The 17,776-nt window shown below is 43.2% G+C and overlaps 3 protein-coding genes across 3 annotated transcripts in view; 1 reads left to right on the top strand and 2 right to left on the bottom strand.

The window, feature by feature from the left end:
• The window catches only part of LOC310662094 (vomeronasal type-2 receptor 26-like), a gene marked incomplete at both ends in the record, with an annotated part of 371,804 nt that overhangs the window by 133,294 nt on the left and 220,734 nt on the right, over positions 1–17,776 (bottom strand). The gene's annotated exons all lie outside the window — the stretch shown is intronic.
• Positions 7,670–8,647, top strand: LOC310662522 (olfactory receptor 6B1-like; the record flags this gene model as incomplete). The annotated part of the gene is made up of 1 exon (XM_083409458.1): positions 7,670–8,647. The coding sequence occupies one exon, from the start codon at positions 7,670–7,672 to the stop codon at positions 8,645–8,647; it is 978 nt and encodes a 325-aa protein (XP_083265584.1).
• LOC310662521 (olfactory receptor 5F1-like) lies at positions 14,047–14,976 on the bottom strand (the record flags this gene model as incomplete). The annotated part of the gene is made up of 1 exon (XM_083409457.1): positions 14,047–14,976. One exon carries the CDS (start codon positions 14,974–14,976, stop codon positions 14,047–14,049), a length of 930 nt encoding a protein of 309 aa, XP_083265583.1.

The raw sequence follows: 17,776 nt of genomic DNA, 5'->3' as shown, positions 1-17,776 counted from the left end.
TTATGTCTTACCATAATTGGGAACAAGACAGAAAATGTACATTTTAAAGCAAATTCAACTTAACGTATTATGTTTGCACATTTTCTTTCTGTTTCTAATATTGTTTAAATTAAGTTTTTAATTGTCCAGGGTTTGAAACATAGTTTTATGAATGTTTTACACTGCTACTATTGTCTGCTATATAGAATGGTCTTTTAATTTTATTTTTTTTATAAATAAATAAATATAATAAATAAATATAAATATATATATGGTTTTGTTTGTTAGTTGCCCTGGACTCACTTACACTTGAAATAATTGTGGTGGTGGCAGTGGTAGTGATGATATAGTCTATATGTATGGAATAACAAATTTTAATCTGATATGTGACAATTTCAAGCTTAATTCTGAAATTATGCTGGGTAATCACTAATAATATTCACTAATGTTAAAATGTGTATATTAAAAGGGGGAGGAAATTAAGAAGTTTCAATTTATAAATATCATTCACTTGTTTGCTTTCCTTGAAGTGATGTATCATTGTTTTCAAATGTTAAGTGTAGGAATATGCTTCAATGAGTTCATTTGATGGCACTTAATTTCCAAATCTGAAATGATGTGGGTTTCTTTTTAAAAGAAGTTTTAAAGTGCTTTAGTATTTGTCATTAATATTCATCTGTTTCTTGCCTTCTGTGTTTTATCTGTGCTGTTTTCATATGTATAAGCCATATTGAGTCCTAGACTGGGAAAAGGTGAGATGATGATGATGATAGTTTTCTTTTAAAACTTTTTTAAACAATTACAAATATTAAAAAGCTTATCTAGCAGTACATCTAATGGTGTATTTTCTATTCATCGACTTTAGACACACACGTTCAATGTTCAAACATAGTCCTGTATTTTTTCTGTGTATAACACACATGTAACATGTGGAGTCTAATTTAAGAAAATGGGGGGAAATGGTTCAGAGTTGTCCAGAGCTTTTTTGGGGAAGGCTTGCCTGGAGTTGTTGAACTTTTTTTTTGGGGGGGGGGGTAATACCGAAAATCACTTAATGCAGGCTGCTGTCAATTGATCGCATCAACGAAGTGCAGCACAACTGCTGCAGCAATAGCCAATCGACTACGGCCTTTGCTGAAGCAACCAATCACCCACTCAATTAGCGCAGCAGCAGCCAATCCAAAGCAGCCCTTGAAGCAGCCACCAATCGCCCACCAAATTGCCGCTGACAAGCTCCTGCTTGTGGCTACAAGCAGTCACCCATCCCCCCCCCATTTGCTATCCGTGTATAAGATGAGGCACGGTTTTTAACATTATTTTACTGTAAAAAAAAAACCTCGTCTTATACATGGAAAAGTGCGGTACTTAATGTAACTTCTCCACTGAGAAGACTGAGAGGTTGTTATAACAAGGTATTGATAGTGTGGTTCGTTACTGTACTTTGTTGGACAGGAAAAGCTTCCCACCACAGTGTGTATTCCTCCCCTCCACTATTAATGGTGGCAAAGAAACTCTGGTAACATTACAAGTATCCTAGCAGGAGCAAGCATGGAGTCCAGTGGCCATGAGACTCAGAATGAGATTTACACCCAGATAGATGGCTGTAAACAACTGCTCCCCACAGGATCAAAAGCAAGTATAGGAGAGAGGGTTTCCCCAGCAAGGGCTAGCTCTTTAATTAATTAATTAATTAATTAATTAATTCAGAAAAATGTACATGCCGCCCATCATCATAAATACCCACAAGACAGACATAGGATGAATAATTAAAATTATAAAGTACAATATAGCTTATTAAAACCACAATTAAAATCTGCACCAAACCAATAGCAGAAGGCACTCCCTGTTTCCAAATAGGCAACATGGATTAACTGCCTTCAAAAAACCTGGTGAAAGTCATATTTCTTACAGGAGGGAGTCTCTTAGCCATGGTGTCACCACAGAAATCATTATTTATTTTTATATTAAATTTATATACCACCCTTTATCTGAAGATCTCAGGGTGGTTCACAGCATGCAGGATAAAAGCATGAAAGGCCCTGTCTTAAGTCACTGCCTGTAACGTACTTATTGGTGGGACAACCAGAAATCGTAGGTGGTATAACTGTTGAAAGTTGTGTGTGAGAGAGAGATAGATTCTGTACCTTTTTTAAAAACTTAGGACACCAGGAAAACAGGGGGCATAAACAAGTTGTTGGATAGAGAAGTAGACATCATTTTGGAGAAATAGAGCTTGGCCTACAGTTTGCCTATTATGGTACTGACTCCATTAACTTTATGTGCTACCACTGTGTTTGTGCTTCATCTAATCACCCTATATGTTTGCTTGCATTTCTACTCGCTCTCTGGACAAAGGTGACTCACCAAACAGTTCTGGTCAATATCTATGACCATAATTGAATAGCATTTTGACAGCCACGTTGTTTGGGGATTTGTATTTCCATCCCATATACCCTACCAGTTTTCTCAGAGGTAGTTCAGATTATATATTTGGGCTGATATAACACATCACATTGATTGATTAGAAAAGTACTGCACTTTTTCATGTTTGCGACATTCCTTCTTCATCTTTTATGAGATTAGCATACAAAGTATGTGGCTGATACATGAAAAATCCAGCCACCAGTGAATCAAAAGTGCCATGATGTTGAGTGTGGAGGTCCCCAAGCCACCCCTCAAATAATTCACAAATCACACGTAATTTTAGTTTAAGGTTTTTGGCACTATTTTGGCCACAACTTTATTAAAATACATAATCTGTGAGTGGTTGCTTAGGCATTGGTTATGACTATCTGTCCCCCCGCCTGGGACAGAACTGACATTCTGAACTCCCTCAGAAGCCAGTGAAGGGAAAACAATGTTGGGGATCAGTTGAGCTGAGCGACAGTCCCTCACCGCTCACCCAACCAGCTCCCCGAGGCTTGCTGGCCCTGGTCCCATTTCAGGGATTGGACGAAATCGTGGCAAGCCCCAGGATTCCTTTAATGGAATTCACTTCCACCACCATTGGAGGGGCAGGCACAGCCTATCCTGATCCCTCCTCCACCAATTTTTATAACCAATGCCTAACCACAACCTTACAAGTTGTGACGAATTGCTAAGTAGTAGGCAAAAACCAAATGGCACCAGCCAATCAGCCAAATTGACAAAATTCCTACTAGGCCCCTGTCCCAACGGCAGACGACCCCAAGACAGGCATAGCAAGGTCAACCGGAACACAGGGCAGGCAGGCGGGTGATCCAATGCACTCTGCGAAAGAGAAAGCAAAAGCAGAGTGCCCCCCATATTTAAAGCCTTTGGCCCCTCCCACCCAATTTGCTACATGCAATTTGCCCTAGCAACCCGGTCAGCCAATCGTTGCTTCAGGCAATAACCATTAACCTGCCTGGCAACAGAGGGTTACCCTGGCAGACCCGACCGCAACACGTGCTCTCATTTTAGGGAGAACATGCTTTGGCAGAGGCACCAGCTTATGAGGGTGATGGGGGGGGGTGCAATGTCAGGCACATGACGTGACATCCTGACATCATGCGTGTGACGTCAGGATGTCGGAAGGTGGAGTCGAATGTGGCAGTCCTGTGAATCAATGGCCAGCTCCTCCTCTGCCTCTTCCTGACACTAGCACTGACAGGAGGCTGCTTCAACCCTTCTTCCCCTCCATGGCAGGAGAAGGAGGAGCCAGCCACTGGGGACATGCTGCACTCAGCTCCATACTTCGGCTCTGCGCTTTTAGGACATCTGGCAGCCACGGCCCTTACCCCAAAAATATAGGGGAGGAGCACTTGGTCCCCAGGAGCTGGCACCCCCTGGATGTAGGGAACAAGGGTACATGCTGAAAATACCTTGAGCTTATGAACTTAAATAAATAAGAGCTGTAGATCAAGAATAAAAATCTCAAATCCTTAATTTACACAGTTTTGACCATGTGAATGGACACAGGTTTTAATTTCTTAAAGTACATTCATGCTTCAGAACAGTATAAATTACAATAACATCTTGTTTACACATTTCATGGTGTGTAGAAGTCAAGTAATAAAGTACTGTATAACTCTGAGCTATTATCCTGTCAGTTGCATTTGCGATGGCATTCTACGAGCCAGTTCCTGAGTATTTAGCTCCCTTGATATCCCTTGTTAGCAGGATAACTTATACACCAAGGCAGTTCAAGCAGCATTGCTCTTCTGAGAATTCTTATGATTTTGGTAAGGCTGCATAAATTTTTCAGCATAACGTCTTGCTGGATTAGCCTTTTCTTTGATCCAACACAGTTCCAAGTTGTCTTCACAGAAGCTCTAAGTTAAAAGAAAAACAGAAAATTGACTTGCTCAAAATTTAACCAAAAGGTACCATCCAGCATATGATGAAATATTCGCTGAAGTTCACATGTAGATCAGGTAAATGATGCAACTGGCTTATTTTGTTTATTTTGGGGTTTATTTGTTTGTTTGTTTGTTTGTTTTTAAAAATAGAAAATGTCCTGCATTAGTTTTAGCACTTTAAAAAGGAAGTATGTTTAAGGGGAGATGTATTTCACATTTTAATCTCTGTGCAATTGGTTTTTATACTTTGTAAACCACTTTATATGCATTAAATGATGTTGATGAGGAAAGTAATGCTAAAATGGGAAATGCACATATAAATTAGCCCCAATTCTGTGAGGTAATTAATCTCTGCACAAGAATATTGGCATACACAGCGAAGCTTTTGAAAACATTTCCTAAATAGTACAAACTCTGCTTTCAAATGTGATGCAAGATTGCTACTCTTTTGGGGTAGATGTGTGCTGATCTTTCAGTTACAGAACTCTGGAAAGGAATCAGTATCTCCCTCTGCTGGAATTAATATCCTGAAATACAACTTTTCATAACACTGCAGAAATTAAAGCCCCCTTGTCTTCCACTTCTGAAAATCTTCCCATCTCCTTTCTAAGGAGAAACAGTTATGTTACTGAAATGTAGCAGAAATTTTATCTGCAAGTAATAATAAAGAAAAAAACTCATGCAGTAAGGTGGGAAGCGAGGAACTTCACATTCCATTGCATTTCTTAGTTTCAGCTTTTGTATATCTGAAAGAAGATGGTTTCTTCAACAATTATAATATACCTCTAGATTTCAGGAAATGCATTATTTGTCCCACATTTTACAATGTGGAAAGATGGATATTTTAATGAACACAAATCTCAGACAAACTGTATGTCATGTTCAAATTTGAGTGATTTTTTTTTTTTTTTTTAAGAATGCATTTTCATAGAATTAAATAATAATAATCAAGGTTTGGTAAATTCTCATGTGGAAGACTTGTAGCCATAAAATGCAATCAAAATTAATGAACAGAGTTTGGGAGAATAGTTTCTATAGGTGTTATTGCATGTAAGGTGCTGTGCTGTTTTTAGTGTAATTACTGGTATGTATTAAACAGATTTTTTATATGTATATAAATATATATATTAGTGCTATCAATGTTTAATTGATATTTTAACTTGATTTTTTTCCTATTTTTAGTGGATGTTGTTTTTATATGTAATCTGCCTTGAGTCCCATCAGGGGAAAGGTGGAAATAAGTGCCACTGATTTCATTGGGACTTACGTCCAATGAATGGGACTACAGCCTTGTATAGGATTGCAGCTTTAAAGTTAAATCTGTCCTCTGCCTTCCACATGACACAGAATATTGTGGGATGAAAACAGAAGTAGAACTTAGCACCACTAAGAGGTGTTACTCTTCTACTGACGTGCTCAAAGGTCCACTGGTTTTGAAAATCTGCTGTCTGAAAGCACCTCAGGCTTTGTTTAAATATAATATAGAATATAAGGTTCCTTCAAAAGTGGCATGTAAGATTTGTGCTGATGGCCCATTTCAAATTAAGAAGGTATAAGCACAGAACAGGCGTTTCAAATGATTCCCATATCCAGTTAGGATTTTTCATATTGATCAGAATCACTTCTTTGACACCATCCCCTCACCTTCTCTAAGCACAATATAATTTGTGATATGACCCAGGAATGAAGAAGTGAGATATAAGTGATGGGTTGGACTAGGACCACATTTTATTTAAACTATATCTATAGGGCAAATGAGAAGAATGGGATTCTAACTTCAGCATTGGGTGAGACAAACCCTGCCAATTCTAAGTGGCATAAGAAGGCTAGGCCCCAAAAACTGGGACACACCTTATGGTCAGTAGGGGGATCTTCCTTCTTCATTCCTGGGCTTCAGAACTCTGTGTAGATGTGGCAGGTGAGCTTCAAGAATGCTTCATATCCAGGAGGTCACTGCAGCCATGGTTAAATGGGCACAAGGCCATGTGACAGTGGGAACATTTGTGGAAAACAAATTGGAAATTTACATCTTGTTGTGCTTTAAGATAGAACTTCCTTAAAATGCAACATCGGTAGTATATAACCCCTTGGAAGCTCTCCAAAATGTATAAAAGTCTACCAAGCAATTGTTAGAGGTGTAAAGAAAAACCTATATCACATGTGGTGGCAATATAAAGAAATCAAGGTGTTCTGGGAGGATATCCATTCCAAACTGGAAAAAAATGTTTAAAATATTTTACAGCAAAAAACCAGAAGCTTACCTACTAGGAATCACAGATTTGGACACCCCTAAAAAAGCAAAAAAACTTTTTCCTCTATGCTATGGTTGCAGCAAAAATACTCATTGTGACAAACTGTAAAAGTGATAAAGTCCCTTCTAGATCACAGTGGATTCAAAAAATGATTGAATATGCAGAATTAGACTAGTTATCAGAAAGAAAGAAATCAAAGGAAGTATTTACCACAAAATGGGAAGTCTTAAAATTTATTTGAAAAATAGCAATGACAGTTTGAAGTCTGTAACAGCATTTGAATAACTTAGTAGGAGTTTTAAATCTGATGGAAAACCTAGGATAGAATAAATAACATTAAAGCCAAAATATGCTATAATATGGTACTGAATAACAGATGAGAAATAGAAGTAAGGAGTAGACAGGAAGTCAGCTACATAGGAAAAAGTCATTTTTATGTTAAATGTATTGTGAGCAATATTCAATGTATTGGTGTTGCCGTTGTTTTGTATCTTTCCTTCTTTCTTTCTTAATTGTTAGGTGATGGATATCTGTGTATCTTCATATTTTCTTTTTGTATGTGGTGTATTAAAATGAAATGAAAACTTTTTTTTTTTTAAAAAAAGAATGCTTCACATCCAGCTTAAGGGCCTCACAACCTACAACAACTGGCCTTTGCAAATGACCTTCGTGGTCAAAGGTGCCCAGGGTGCTCACCTGATACCTTATCTAACCTTAACCTTTCCTGCACCTCCCTGTCAACAATGTGACCAACTTAACCATGAAACAAAATTAATCAAATCAACCTATTTAACAGCATCAACCCCTAAACACCAATTTAGTCCAAAATAATTAAACAAGATGAGACGGATATTTTCTGAAAATTATCCAGGAAATTAAAGGCAAGAATGCTAAAAACTGAAGCATAATTTAGTGCTCTTCTGATGAATCTCCAAATAATTTTGTAACGTAACCAATCTTGGAAGACTCTAGAATGAGCTACAAAGCTTCAGAGTAAAAGAAATTGCGAAACAAGGCAGTTGAGCTCTGTGGATGTCAAAGTGAAAAGGATGCATCATGCCTATTTTTTTCTGTTTTCCCTCTCGTCCATCCTATTTTCTTTTCTGTTGCTGTAGATCCATGGACCATAAGAATAAGAGTGTTGTCCGGGAATTCATCCTACTTGGATTTCCAACCACCATGGAACTGCAAGTGCTTCTGTTCGTGATATTCCTTGTGGCCTACATCCTGACACTCCTGGAGAACACAATTATCATTGTTGTGATCAAAATCAATCCTCAGCTTAACAAACCTATGTATTTCTTCCTCAGCAACCTCTCCTTCCTGGAGACGTGGTACATCTGTGTTATTGTCCCAAAACTATTGGTCAACTGCCTGGTGGAAGACAAGTCCATCTCATTTGAAGGATGCATGACACAGCTCTACTTTTTCAGCTCTCTCATATGTACAGAGTGTATCCTTCTTGCTGTAATGGCATATGATAGATATGTGGCCATCTGCAATCCACTGCGCTATCCAACCATCATGACCCAGCGCCTTTGCTTGCAGTTAGCTGTGGGTTCGTGGCTAACTGGCTTCTTCGCCTCAATGCTGAAGGTTCTATTTATATCTCGCCTACCCTTTTGTGGCCCTAACATCATCAACCACTTCTTCTGTGACATTTCACCTTTGCTAAATATGGCATGTGAGGATATGACAGTGGCTGAAATAGTGGACTTTGTCTTGGCATTGATAATTCTGCTGGTCCCACTCTCAGTTACAACAGTTTCCTATGTGTGTATCATTGGTACCATTTTGCGTATCCCAACTGTCCAAGGCAGGAAGAAGGCCTTCTCTACTTGTGCTGCTCACCTCACTGTGGTCACCATCTTCTTCTCAGCCACTCTCTTCATGTATGCAAGACCAAAGAGGATCCACCCTTTTGATCTAAACAAATTGGTTTCTGTCATATACACCATTGTCACCCCAATGCTGAACCCATTCATTTACTGTCTGAGAAATCAAGAGGTCAAGGGAGCTTTAAGAAAAGCTTTCTGTAGCACAAGTGCCCTGCCCAAAATCTCAGCGCCCCTCACTAATGCTGAATGGCACAGATAGATTTATTTATTTATTTTCTCATTGAGAAATATCCTTGGACCTTTTCAATTTTCATTTGCTGGAAGAAGTATGCTGGAGAGAGTGTCATACCCATCAACTGTCCCTGAAAAACTGGGACATCCCATTTTCCTCCACAAGAGCATGGTGGCCATTTTGGGCGCCATACTCTTGCACGATTTAGAGTCAAGATCTCCCTCAGCCAAACAACATTTTTTCTAGACCACAATCTCACACAGTGCCCCCAAAATGTGTGTTTTCAGATCCATGACCTCACACAGTGCTCCAAAATGTGCATTTTGGGATGCTGAGCCTGAAAATAATAATTTTTCGAGGTCCATGACTGAAGCAGGAGTGCAGACCCAGGAGATGTCCCAGTTTGGGCCCATGTTGCATTGGAGAGTATGATATGTGTGAAAAAGCATTCTCAGATATCATTTTTTCTCCCAGTTTATTTTGATGTCTGAGGCAGAAAGCCCAAATATCCTTTTCTTTAGTGAAGATTAAATAATCAATTTCTATTTTGATAATAGCAAATAAATATTCAAAAGTTGATGGCAGTGAACACATACATGTTCATTTTTATGTGATGGGAAAAAGGTAAATTGTAACCCTTTGCCCACCATCAACAGAACTGAATAGCATAGCCAACCACTTTTTCTTATTATTAACTAGAATTAGTTGTTGTCACTTGCATCATGTCAGGAACTTTCATGTGTGATTACTCATTTTATATTTGGTGAAGTTCTATTGTGTTAGGGATGAGCATAGCTCCTTTATTTAGATTCCTACTGTGCTATGGGCATGTTCTTCCCTGTGTTCGTCTCCTGCTGAGGCTTAAGTAGAAGCCTCTTTCTGTAATTTCTGAACATGGTATGGACAGATCTAGTAGGAAAAGAAATGGAGGGGGGAATTGTTCAATCTGCAGTTTAAAACAAAGAGGTTTGTGCTGGTCCCAGACTTGTAAACATGTATCAAGTGAGTTATGTACCGTATTTTTCGCCCTATAGGACGCACCGTCCCATAAGGCGCACCTAGTTTTTTGGGGGGGAAATAAAGGAAAAAAATTATTTCCCCCCCAGGCGCGGGGTTGGGGAAGCCCGAGCTTCCCCCGACCCCAGCCCCCAAACAGGCAGCTCTCTGCAAGCCGTGGGAGCCCAGTGCTGGCTCCCGCTGCTAGCGGAGAGGTCCGCGAAGCCTGGACGCGCTGAGCTCAGCGCGCGCAGGCTTCGGCATGCAGGCACCTCTCCGCCAGCAGCGGGAGCGCTCCCGCTGCTAGCGGAGAGGTCCGCGAAGCCTGGGCGCGCTGAGCTCAGCGCGCGCAGGCTTCCGCATGCAGGCACCTCTCCGCCAGCAGCGGGAGCGTTCCCGCTGCTAGCGGAGAGGTCCGCGAAGCCTGGGCGCGCTGAGCTCAGCGCGCGCAGGCTTCCGCATGCAGGCACCTCTCCGCCAGCAGCGGGAGCGCTCCCGCTGCTAGCGGAGAGGTCCGCGAAGCCTGGGCGCGCTGAGCTCAGCGCGCGCAGGCTTCGGCATGCAGGCACCTCTCCGCCTGCAGCGGGAGCGCTCCCGCTGCTAGCGGAGAGGTCCGCGAAGCCTGGGCGCGCTGAGCTCAGCGCGCGCAGGCTTCCGCATGCAGGCACCTCTCCGCCAGCAGCGGGAGCGCTCCCGCTGCTAGCGGAGAGGTCCGCGAAGCCTGGGCGCGCTGAGCTCAGCGCGCGCAGGCTTCCGCATGCAGGCACCTCTCCGCCAGCAGCGGGAGCGTTCCCGCTGCTAGCGGAGAGGTCCGCGAAGCCTGGGCGCGCTGAGCTCAGCGCGCGCAGGCTTCGGCTTGCAGGCACCTCTCCGCCAGCAGCGGGTGCGCTCCCGCTGCTAGCGGAGAGGTCCGCGAAGCCTGGGCGCGCTGAGCTCAGCGCGCGCAGGCTTCGGCATGCAGGCACGTCTCCGCCAGCAGCGGGAGCGTTCCCGCTGCTAGCGGAGAGGTCCGCGAAGCCTGGGCGCGCTGAGCTCAGCGCGCGCAGGCTTCGGCATGCAGGCACGTCTCCGCCAGCAGCGGGAGCGCTCCCGCTGCTAGCGGAGAGGTCCGCGAAGCCTGGGCGCGCTGAGCTCAGCGCGCGCAGGCTTCGGCATGCAGGCACGTCTCCGCCAGCAGCGGGAGCGCTCCCGCTGCTAGCGGAGAGGTCCGCGAAGCCTGGGCGCGCTGAGCTCAGCGCGCGCAGGCTTCCGCATGCAGGCACCTCTCCGCCAGCAGCGGGAGCGTTCCTGCTGTTTGCGGAGAGGTCCGCGAAGCCTGCATTCGCCCCATAGGACGCACCCAGATTTCCCCTTCATTTTTGGAGGGGAAAAAGTGCGTCCTATAGGGCGAAAAATACGGTACTTCTCTAAATTTAGAAATACAGTCTTAAGTTTGTTTGTTTTTTAAAGCATACAAAAATGTGTATTTTAGTGGGAGGGTGTATACAAAATAAATACTTTAGAGGAAAGTGTGTACAAACTCTCTCTCTGTGTGTGTGTGTGCGTGCGCATGCACATGTGTACATACAAACACTTAAAAAACATCCACAAAATCTAGGACTGGACAGACCTATGGTAGAGCACATTTGATTTTTTAAATAATTTTTATTAACCGGCCAATCAAATCAAATTAAATCACATCACATAAATTCCGAATTACAAAGCCGATTTTTAAATTTTGTTGGGGGGACCCATATTTCAAGATCCGAAGGTGGATTCTGATCATCTTCTTACTACTGCGTTAATGTCCAAATCAGTCCAAACAGAGCTCATAATTCTATCCAGTCTTATCTTGCTGTTTCCACATCACATCTTGTTCATATATTTTCTCTTTTTTCTTTATGATCTCTTCTGATAGTCTCCTTAAGCTGATAAACACCAATAATGATCCTGTGTGAATTTTTCCGTTCTTCCAATCCTCAAATCAAGATGGTTTCCATATATCATCGCCTTCATAGATAACATAGCTCTTTCCATCGTTAATCTCGTAAAACTGTCGCTCTTAAGTCGCTCTGAGGAGTTTCACCCACAATATAAAAACAGCTCTATTTTTCTCTTTCTCCTCCCAGACTCAAGACCTCCGACAGATCTTCCCAATATGGCGACGGCATTTTTAACTGCGTCATTCCAAAGCTCTTATACATTCCACGCTCTTCTTAAAACATGCTTTGGTTTGAAAGTTTATCTCCACACAGCCTTAAATCCACAGCTTAAGTCCTTAAAATGACATTTCTGACTCGTAAGGGGGGGGGGATTCTTGTTTAATCACATAAGAAAAGAAAGGAAAGGTTTTTTCCCACTCCCCCATCAGTCATTTGCCATACCGAATCTTGGCGTATCTTCTCATGATTTATTCTTGTCTTGTTTTACCAGAGATCTCTTCTGTTAGCAGTCTTTATTCCCCCTCCTTCCTTGAAATATGTGCATTCCTTCATCCAAATTGTTTCTTTTGAAGTTCTTGCAGCTAGTGGCGCGGATCAGGGACGGCGTCCAGGAGCACTGGAATCCCACAGGAGGGCTTTGTGCCTAGTGCCCCCATCCCCACAAATTCCCATCATAGCCACCAAATTACCTCGTGTGGGTCGCAGAGATGTTATTGTCAGCCATCTTCCGATGCGCCCCCTAGTGGCCCCCCCGGTAGAGCACATTTGAAATGGACATGGAACAAAAATAGGCTGAAGGAGAAATGAATTCACTGTTCCTGTCAGTGGGTGTTGGGTGTTGGTTTTATCTGCTTATATAGTATTTTTCTGATGCAAAATTCCACAAACTGGTAACCACCACCAAAGAAAAGGCCCATTCTTGCCTTGCCCCCCTCTGGACTTCTCATGGAGGCACATGAAGAAGGGCCTCAGATGACTATAATAGGGTCCAGGTCAGTTCATGGGGGAGAGGTGGTCCTTGAGGTATTGCAATCCTGAACCATTTAAGGTTTATAGGTCAAAACCAGCACTTAGAATTCGGCCCAGAAACTAATCAGCAGCCAGTGCAGTTGGGCCAGAATCAATGTAATATGCTCACACCATCTTGCATTCAGCCAGATCTTTCCTCCACTTGCATGAGAGCCATCTCCCAGCTTGTTTCCTTGCCCTAAGCTCTGGAGCAGGTGCTCAGAAATGATTGTGTCAATGGCTAGATATTCCAGAGGTTGGCCAGGATTTCAACAGTAGTGCCAGTCATATGAGCCAGAAAATCCCCCAGAGTCACCTGGAAGCCTACTGGATCCATCAGCCTCAGAGGGCAGTCCAACCATTTAGGTCCTCCACCTATTCAAAGGGGAAAAGGTGCAGGAAGCCTAAGGCTCAACAGGAAATGATCTGACCATGGCAAGGGACTGATGTCAATGTTCCCCACTTTCAGATCTCCCTCTTGCTGCCCAGTTGACCAAAAAGGTCCAGAGTGTGGCCTGCCACATGTGTTGGGCAAGTGACACGTTGGGATAGCCCCATTGTCATCATAGCAGCCATTAAGTCCTGAGCCACTACAGAGCCAGCTGCCTCGCCATGGATGTTAAAGTCCCCCAGAACCAGCAGAACCCAACACCACCTCTGAGACCAGCTCTGTCAGCGCAGGCAGGGAAACTGCTGGGCAGTGAGGTGGCCAGTAAACCAGCACAATCCATAATCTGTCCTAATTGCCCAATATCAGGAACACACATGCTAGGTTCCCACTGCCTGCTCCTAAACTGGACAGGGAGCCTGGTGAGAGAGATGGAATCTCTATAGATTACAGCAACTCCCCTTCCCCAACCCAGAAGCTGCACTGAGTACCCAGGGGGCCACAGCTCAGTAAGATAACTCTACCCTGCTCACCCACCCAGATCTCACTGACACAGTAGATAACACTTCTCATTCATAATCAGATTATGTGCAAGGGAGCTTAATCTAGTTTAGTATTTTATACCTTGACTAGCAGCTAGGAATGAGGGAATACATAAAATTCAGTTTCTACCAGTTTCTCATTTTCTCCAAACTTTGATTTTGTTTTCCATATAGTCACATCAGTTTTTGATGGAAAAACAACAACAGTGTCTCATGAAAATTCACCAGCATGGTAGCATAAATCTCTCCCCATTTAATTGTTATATGTGATTTTCTCAAATATAGACTTATTTTCCCTCCCCCAGCAAAGCATTTTCCTGTGCAATAATGCATTTTTGTTTACATTCTTATATTGATTTATATGTATACTTTGCATATAAGACTGGAGGCTCTCCCAGCCTCACCTGGTGATGTCAGGGATTGAACCTAAGACCTTCTGCATGCAAAGGAGATGCTCTGTGCTACAGGTAGAAGACAGAAGGTGCTTCTCAAAATGTATTTGGTGAGCAAATGCCAGTTTGTCATTTGAAAACACCAACTACATGAACTTTGAAAAAGAATTAAATATCTTCATTTGTTAAATTTTCTGCACGCCATATTGTGTAGCGCTCTCTTCACTTCTTGGTTACGGAGGCTGTAGATCATGGGGTTTAACATGGGTATCACAATAAAGTAAATGACAGAGGGAGCCATTTCCTGATCCTGAGAGTTCTTTGAGGTTGGCTTCAAGTACCTGAAGAAAATTGTTCCATAGTATAGCACAACAACTGTCACGTGAGATGTGCAAGTGGAAAAAGCCTTGCGTTTCCCTTCGATGGAGTGTATCCTCAAGACAGTGGAGATGATGTGAATATAGGAAGCCAGTGTGATGAAGAGAGCCCCCATCCCTAAAAATGAACCAAGGGTGAAAATCACCATTTGGTTTGCAAAAGTGCTGCTACAGGAAAGTTTGAACAGTTGTGGGGCTTCACAGCTGAAGTGATGGATTACATTGGCCCTGCAGAAGTGCAGAGTTGTTAGCAGAAGGGTGTTCAGTAGAGCATAGAGAAAGCCAGTGAGCAACGCACTGCACACCAGCTGCGAACAGACCCGTTTGCTCATCATCACGTTATAATGCAAGGGGTGACAGATGGCTGTGTACCGATCATACGCCATCACAGAGAGGAGGAGACCCTCTCCCACTGAAAGTGCCATGACAAAGAAGACCTGGGTAAAACAACAATCAACGGTGATTGCTTTTCTGGCTGAAAGGAAGTCTTCTAACATTTTAGGAACTGTAACAGAAGAAAAAGCAATATCAAGGGAAGCCAAATGAGAAAGGAAGACATACATGGGAGTGTGAAGATTAGCATCCATTCTTATAGCCAAAATGATGGCTAGGTTGCCAGACAGAGTTATCAAATAAATCAACAGGAAGATTGCAAAGAGTAAGATCTGGAGCTTTGGATCACTGGAGAAGCCTAAGAGGATGAACTCCGTGATGTGGGTTTGATTATCCATATGTGCAAAGTGCTTCCTCCTGTAGAAAGCACAGAAAAACAACAAAACAACAAAGTGTTTTATATGTGTTTCGTAAGATTTGAAGAAACTTTTCCCCAGTCTAACTGGGAGACATAGATAATTTATGCATGGGTCACATCCACATCAGGGCAAAAAGTCCTAACATTAATATATACCGATGGGACCTAAGCTGGCAGTGACTAACCAGGAAATAATATACCATCATAGCTGAGATAGATGTCTTGAAGAAAACATTGACTCAGCATGCAATAGCTGTGGGGGAAATGTGAGTCACCGGGGGGGGGGCAATTTTTGTGAATGTATAAACTACAGTGGAAGACTCCAAAGGTGATGTGTAATTTAGAATAATAAAACCAATAAATAAGAACAATTCAACCATAAAAGCAGTTTGAAAACTCCTTGATTAACATCATCAAAGGACCCATTCCAATCCGGCTTCCGCTCTGGTCATGGGACTAAGATGACTCTGGTTGCCCTAACAGATGATCTTCGTAGGCAGCTGGATCAAGGTGGGGCGGGGCTGCTGATTCTTTTAGACCTGTCAGCAGCCTTTGACATGGTCGATCACGAACTCCTGGACCACTGTCTCGCCAACGTGGGGATCCAGGGAACAGTCCATCAGTGGCTACACTCGTTTCTCTCTGGTCAGGGACAGAGGATGGCGCTTGGGGGGGAACTGTCATCGCACCACTCCTTGGTGTGTGGAGTGCTGCAGGGTGCGATACTCTCCCCGATACTTTTCAACATCTTTATGTGCCCCTTCGCCCAGCTTGTCCAGAGTTTTGGGTTGGGCTGCTATCAGTATGCTGATGACACCCAACTCTGTCTGTTGATGGATGGCCATCCTGAATCGGCCCCAGACACACTGATCAGATGTTTGGAATTGTGGTTGGATGGTTACATGGGAGCTGGTTGAAGTTAAATCCTTCAAAGACAGAGGTCCTTTGGCTGGGTCGAGACGATATGGGATTGGGGGGGGCAACTCCCATCTCTTGTGGGGGTGCAGTTAGTGCCAGCAGCGTCTGTTAAGAGTTTGCGTGTAATCTTCGACACCTCCCTTTCCATGGAGGCGCAGATTGCAGCTATAACAAAGGCGGCATTTTTCCATCTCTACCAAGCTAAGAAGTTGGCTCCTTACCTCTCTTGCCCTGACCTAGCCACTGTGATCCACGCGACGGCCACCTCCAGACTGGATTATTGTAACTAGCTCTATGTGGGGCTGCCCTTGAGACTGACCCAGAAACTCCAGCAGGTGCAGAATGCTGCGGCGAGACTCCTTACAGGGTCCTCACTGTGGGATCACATTCACCCAGTGCTATACCAGCCGCACTGGGTCCCGATGGAGTACAGGATCAAGTTTAAGGTGCTGGTTTTAACCTTTAAAGCCCTATATGGCCTAGGACCCTCGTACCTATGGGACCGCCTCTCCTGGTATGTCTCACGGAGGACCTTACGGTCTTCAAACTAAAACATCTTGGAGGTCCCGGGCCACAGAGAGGTTGGGATGACCTCAGCCAGAGCCAGGGCTTTTTCTGGTGGAATGCTCTGTCACAAGAGACTAGGGCCCTGTGGGACTTGACATCTTTCTGCAGGGCCTGCAAGACGGAGCTGTTCCACCTGGCCTTTGGCCAGGGCACAGCCTGACCCCCTCCTTTGGCAATCCTCACAGAACTCTAGCCCAATGGTTGCCATTAATCTGATTTGAACTGATTTTATAATGAAATGATTTTAGAATGTTGTATCATTTTACTGTTGTTATCCGCTCTGGGCCCGGCTTTGGCTGGGGAGGGTGGGATATAAATAAATTATTATTATTATTATTATTATTAGTGTACTCTTAAGGGTAATTCTCACACATTGTTGCATATAAAAGTAACCTATGGTTTGTACAGGTTCTGGGGTGGGAGAACATGCAGCAGATAAAGCTCAGGAAAAGTCATAAAGATACAATTAAATCCATCTGTGAAACAAACTAGAATGCCTTTGCATTTTTTTTTTTTATGTTTGCCAGACCCTAAGGAAAAAAACAGGCTTGGAAGCAAGCAAACTTTTCCGAGGAGAGCTTTCCACATGTGGATTTCATGGTCCAACAGAAACCTGGCCAACTGAGATAATATGCACACACGGGTATGTTTGGAGGGGATCTGGTGGAGAATAATGCTGATGAGGAACAAAGGGTTCAGGCAGGTTAAGGCAATAGGAGGAGGTCCTTCAGATTCCACACGATTGAAAAATGTGCAGAAAAGGGCAACAAAAATAAGCAGGCAACTGAAACTCCATGAAGCATTTGAGTTTGCTTCCTTGTTTTTAGTTAGCAAAATATGACTTGGGGCACTTGTTGGAGGCTGTTATAATTAGCAATGGTGTGCAGAAAGTAGATAGAGGTAAATTTTCTCATTCTCTTGATCTTCCATTCTCTTGGAATTGATTGCTAGCAGACTCAAGACACATGAAAGTGTCCTTAAGATTATTTTGTATGCCCTTTTCTTAAATACATTTTCCAGCTCTCTGATGAAATATGGCAACCAGAACTGTGCACAGTATTCTAATTTCACATTAAGAGCTCCCTCTATCCCAGGTAGACTTCAACAATATTCTTGATTCATACAACCACTAAACCTATCAATCTATCACACTATGTAACCCAGGGGTAGTCAACCTTTTAATACCTACTAATGCATCTTTCTTGATCGTAAAATTTCCTTACTGTCCACCAGTGCTTGATGGAAGGAGGATTCAGCTTGTGCTGTAGAACCCCCTACCACCCACCTAGAATCCT

Source organism: Podarcis tiliguerta, assembly GCF_965153285.1.
Source record: "Podarcis tiliguerta genome assembly, chromosome: 13".
Lineage (NCBI taxonomy): Eukaryota > Metazoa > Chordata > Lepidosauria > Squamata > Lacertidae > Podarcis > Podarcis tiliguerta.
This window is presented reverse-complemented; position numbering and strand designations above follow the sequence as displayed.